Below are 5,648 nucleotides of genomic sequence, written 5' to 3' on the forward strand. Positions count from 1 at the left end.
AGTGTTAGTTGCAGCCCTAGAGTCAACAGGCAGACAGCTAAAGTAGCCTCAACAAGATTTTAAATAAAGTTATATTTATTGGAGGCCTGTTGTATTGCATTACAATTGCATCATACAGGTGTTTGTTTTTCTGGCCACTTGGTGAAGTAGTTTATTTTAGTTCTTTTTCAATTTAGTGAAAGGTGTCAAGGCAGGAAAAAACAATAGCACCTCAATTTGGATTCACCACTGGCACTGACATAGAAATCCTGGATATTATAGGATGACTTGAATAATTACATAAGATTTTTCTCATCCTTGCCATGGTTGCCTCGGTGACTAATCTAAATGCTGCAGTAGACTGCTTTATCCAACCACTGATTCTACTGATTTCCATATTCCTTACCTTGCTGGAGCTGTGGTGGAGTGTGTCGCTATAGATGGTGCCAGTCTCCCAGTTCTTGATCTTAAGGAAGCGGGGGCATTTGGAGGGGCTGCCGTTCTGCAGTGACTTAGTGGGTGAGGACCTGTCCTGGGCCGGAGGCTGGAAAGAGCACACAGACACATACACATGAGTCATTACTTCGTGCCTTTGTACTGTGTCTGACTAATAGATTCTGACCTCTGTGACACCTTTGGTGCAAAGTGGTTAAGTTGTTTATGACTGGGAGTCACACTGAGTAAAGCTGAAAAGAAGTGCAGTCGTCCCACTGTTGGGGAGTGGTTTTAAGTGTCAAAATTGGACATAGTAAGTTTAAGAAGGAAATAAAATGAGTTATATCTGGAAGCATTGTTAACAAGACTTTTACAACCATTTAAGGCAAAGAGCTTTGTCTGTGGACTTCCATCTCTTTTTTCTCAAGGAAAATCAGTTTGTCATTGTGCTTAAAATCTCTCACACAGTCTTATGCACAATGAACTACCTAAATTCATTCCTTCTTCCATTTCTGTTTTATTTCCCACTCGGGGATAAAGGCAATCAGCATTTAACAGCAGGTTGATGGCAAGCTAACTCTTGGCTCACTGGGTTTTCCAATACTGTAGCTATTGACTGATGAATGCCTGCAATTTAACCGCAAAGCCAACTGTAAGCGTTCCTACAGAAAGGCACCGAGTGAGTGCCTAAGATCAGAGTAATCAATCCCACACCTTGGAAGCTCTTTCATCATCTCCCACAGCATTGTTAATCGCACAGTGAAGCAGTTTCTGAACAACAGTGACACGATCATCATACTCGCCGGGGAGATGAATACCAACAGTGTCACGCCAGTTGAGTCTCATTGTCATTTTGTGTCCTCTCAAACAGCAGAGAGGAATGAGGAGGGTTGAATTGAATTTGATTTTGCACACACTGAGAGTAAAGAGCTTATTTCCTGTGTGTTCATGCTCCAACAGCAGTAACCCCCACTGTGCAGCTCAGATATGACACATTGTTATCACTGAGGTTGTGGACAGGAAGAAAGATCATTGTACCGTAAAGAGAATCTCAGTCGAATAGGCAATGAAAATCAGATGCAGCGTTTCAAGGCTTGTTGACATAAAAAGCAGAGCGGTCGTGTATTTGAATATGAATGTTAGGCTTGTCACTCACTGACCGGAAGTTATAGCTTTGGCATTTACATTTAAGAAAATCCTTTTTTCTATTAATGCCACATGCAGGTTTTAGAGAATCTGTTCACATGAACAACCTGTAAATGTCAGTTTACTTTTTTCTTGATACATGTGTAATGATGTACATTTTAAATGTCAGTCACTGTTGAAAGGACAAATATATTTTTTGGCCCTGACAAACATACTTGAGATCAAGGTCAGCTAATAAATGATGACTAATTATTTACTAATGGTCCAACTGACCTTTTGCTTAACCCCTCCCCCCATGCAGTGATTGTCCACTCACAGCCAATGTAACCAGGCACAGCAGGCCTGTCAAGGGCTTTGTCCACAATCCCTTCCTTGGTCACTCTTTCACTACTCCCTATATAACAAACCCTCAAAGGTTTACTCAAAAATGACCAGTAAATTGAAATTCTACACCGTTACTTATCATCATCATTTTGTGCAATCACTAACAGCTGTACAGTGGCTGAATGGTAATTTTTGAATCAGTAAAAAGCACACTAGCGTTTTTGTTCCATTGTCGGATATTTGTAGATACTATACTAGCAGAAATAGCAGCATGAGGCTAACTTGACATTTAAGGAGTTTTGAAGCTAGTGTTTTTATATTTTTTGCATTTCAAACAACAAAACTACAAGAGCAAAGGAATGGATTAAACTGGGAGTTTATTTGCTCTAACCTGACAACCGTTAGCATGCCTGGCTAACTAGCTTACTATGTATAATAGTAAGTAACCAGGACATAACTCCAAACCAAGGAGGGCATCAATAATGTCAACATTAGTTTTTTTGGTACCAAAAAATAAAATAAAAACCTATCCACTGTCTAGTATTTCCCCAAAGGATTTAAAATCAAAGCATTCTAAACCAACTCATCGAGCCACAGTTAGCTTAATTAGCTAGCTATCTACAGCTGGTACAATCTGCCAGCAACATTTACCAATGTAACCGGCAGTCAGCAGCTACAAATGATATTAGGGTTTATTAAATTAGTTAGTAATTTCCAATCAATCTTCAATTAATATTGTAACATACATACATACATACATACTTACAAACATACAAGAACAGAAAACTTACTGGCATAGTAACAGTAGTGTTAGAGTAGCAAATAGTTAATTACAAGACTTATTGTAAGGGACAAGAAAAATAAATAACAAAAAGGTCTATGACTCTTAGTAGGCATCTTATAGAGGGACAAAATTAAACAGAAAATGATTCTTTGTCTCTTTGTTTGCTAATACAGCAAGTCCAGCCCGGTTTAATTGCACAGCCCTCCTCTGTGCAGTCCATATTACTGAGAGTAGTTGCTGAAACACACATACATTTGCAGCAAATGTAAATCCCATCATGAGTCAATCACCAGGCCTCAATGACAAGAATAAGGTGTGGATGTAACAGAGGGGACCATCCATGGAGCTAGATATGAAGATAATTGAGGCTAATCTGATGAAGATAATTTCATAATGGGGCGTAATGACCAAAGTCTTTCTGGTAAATGCAGTTATGAAGTAAAAGTCTCCATTCACCCATCAATTAAAATTTATGGTAAATGGAGATGATGAGCGCAAGACAGGGGGTAGATGGGAAGAGAGAAAAAGAAAAAAGTGAGACAGACAGTCTGCGAAATGGAAAGAGATGCTGTTCGTAATGGTTTAGTCATGTTTTTTAAGACAAGTAAATTTATGGTTTGAAAAATGGCATCTAATTCAGTGATGATTAAGCCATCACGTGTAAAAGGGGACATGGAGGCATATTCTCTGCTTTCAATGGATCATCAAAGGTGGTGTCTCCAACTCAATAGCTGGTGGAATTTGACAGAATATTCTCGCACCTTTCCTTAGCAGCGAGCTTATTAAACATTAAATTATTCAGAAGCAGCTCAAGCTTGAGGCACATGGACAATCCTTCATGAAAGTGAGAGAACTAATTTGCACGCCATAGACATGTCACTTGAAATACTTTAGTATTTACTATACTACTAGTATTTAATCATACTTTTCTGACTTTTTTCTCAAACCCTTATACTAATGCTTATTTTATGAAGTTAGATTTAGGACTATCGTATTAAACACTTAGCAATGAGCCATCAAAGTAGCATCAGTTTCTAGCAAAACACCTGCAGGGGAACGTCTTGCTGCATGAATCAGTACACATGCATTTACTGGACACATATACTGATTCCACTTTCCAAAAACACCTTCTCAGAAGTGCATAAGTTTCCCCAGTCTGAGCATACACAACCAGGAAAGACATATGGCTTCTTATCACATCATACATGCATATCCTCTGTAATCGCCATCAAGCACATATCACCCACATCCCCCCTCACCCTCCCTCTTTCGACACTCTCACACAAATATTCTCACAATCATGCACATTAACATTCTCTTCTCTGCAGGTCTGAGGGGCTGGATCATTTCAACAGGGGCCACATTTGATGGAGAGAGATGGATCAGCAGCTGCACGCATTCATTAGGCCTCCTAGAATCATTTTGCCCCATCCGGTCCCATTCATGGGGGCTCGTGCGACGTCACAAGTGGGTGGATAACGCAGACCATGTGCAGATTACGACACTATCCTTGTCACAGACACTCAGACCTGTGACCAGACCCTTCTGTGTGGAAGGCATAAGCTGGATTTATTGCTGCAACAGTTTTCCCCCGGAAGGATCTAATGCCTAGGTGATGGGATCTTAAGCGAAGGCTTTACTACTATGTGCAAAGAAGCAACACAGATGTGCGTGCTCGATTTCTGAAAGCATGGAAAGTGCTAATAGTGTGGATTATTGAACAAGGCCAGACAGGCAAAGGCAGCCATGGATGTACATGCATTACACAACTGCAGAGACTAACTTAGCAAGCCTGCTCATGAACACTTGCAAACACATTCACACATAGACAAAAGGTCAAAGGATCTTCAAGATATTGATCTGAGGGAGTAGAGTCGCACACATTCTTGCTTACACATGATCTCTTTTACTCAAAATTTGTTTAAGAGTTGAGCATTTGTTTTATTTTACCTTGTCAGTGTCAGCGTTGTTGAACACCACCGGCATGTTTTCCAGCATTCTGTTGTTATCTGAGGCCAGCTGGGGAGATGTGCCATTTCCCACGCCAAGGTCCCTACAAGTCATACACAATTTTCTGTCAGGTGTGTGTGCTCACATGTGGGCCCAATAATTCCTTTCAGGTTAAAATCCCAGCCAAACCATGCACACACCATACAAACACGTGAAAATCTTGTTTCCCTCTTAACAAAAAGGAATCCCTGCGCGATTTCTAAAGGCTCTGCACACCCACATAGGTGTTTTCTCTGTTCGGGGATTAGTGGGTGTGTAGACGGAGCTTGGCTGGCATCTATCAGGCTCTCCTGTGTTACTTATTTGCACCTGTTGCCGTGCTGCAATGGGACAACTGGCTCCTGTGTGTCCTCAGCAATTTGTCGCCACAGTTCTGCTTTAGCTGTATTCTGACAGGAAGTGGGCTTAAACCACAAAACTAAAAAGAAAACACCTGCTGTGAGTGAGAAGGGGTAAAAGGGACTTAAATGTTAATTGAAAAAGGTGTATTGACATTGAATACATGCATGAATGTTCCTAGTTCATTCAGTATATTTAAAACAACATTGAGGTTTCTCGTCACAAACTCACTTGTTTGTCTTCATTTAGACTGGTTACAACATGGCCAAATACGGATTTAGGCTGAATCTTATTTGGTAATTTAAACAGATATATGGTGCAAACAAATGACAAATCAAGATTGGATTTCTGTCTTTCTTTGAATATAAGAATATACTGAACAAACAGCTGCCATTCATGCCCCAAAGATAAAAAACAGGATATGAACAGTGAGAAATCTCACTCTGAGCTGTAACTGTATGATCCTAAGAGACTAAAGGAGAAGGGGGGAGGAAAGATCCCTGTGGCAAACCACACGAGACATGAATAAACATGGAAAAACCATTGGCGTGTGATTTAAAGTTTGCATTTTTCAATTGAAAAACGCCCACACACATATCGCCCCTTACTGTCTTTCACCCCCCCCCCCCCC

At 40.4% G+C, this 5,648-nt stretch overlaps 1 protein-coding gene across 1 annotated transcript in view; it reads right to left on the reverse strand.

The window, feature by feature from the left end:
- The window catches only part of nos1 (nitric oxide synthase 1 (neuronal)), a 34,862-nt gene that overhangs the window by 22,425 nt on the left and 6,789 nt on the right, over positions 1-5,648 (reverse strand). Inside the window, exons 3-4 of the mRNA XM_035657637.1 lie at positions 4,619-4,721; positions 386-523 (exon numbers count right to left, since the gene is read on the reverse strand). Coding sequence (XP_035513530.1) covers positions 386-523; positions 4,619-4,721 — 241 coding nt within the window. The remainder of the gene's footprint in view (positions 1-385; positions 524-4,618; positions 4,722-5,648) is intronic.

The sequence above is a fragment of the Morone saxatilis genome, unplaced genomic scaffold (genome assembly GCF_004916995.1).
Source record: "Morone saxatilis isolate NCDOM2014 unplaced genomic scaffold, NCSU_SB_2.0 Contig16, whole genome shotgun sequence".
Classification (NCBI taxonomy): Eukaryota; Metazoa; Chordata; class Actinopteri; family Moronidae; genus Morone; species Morone saxatilis.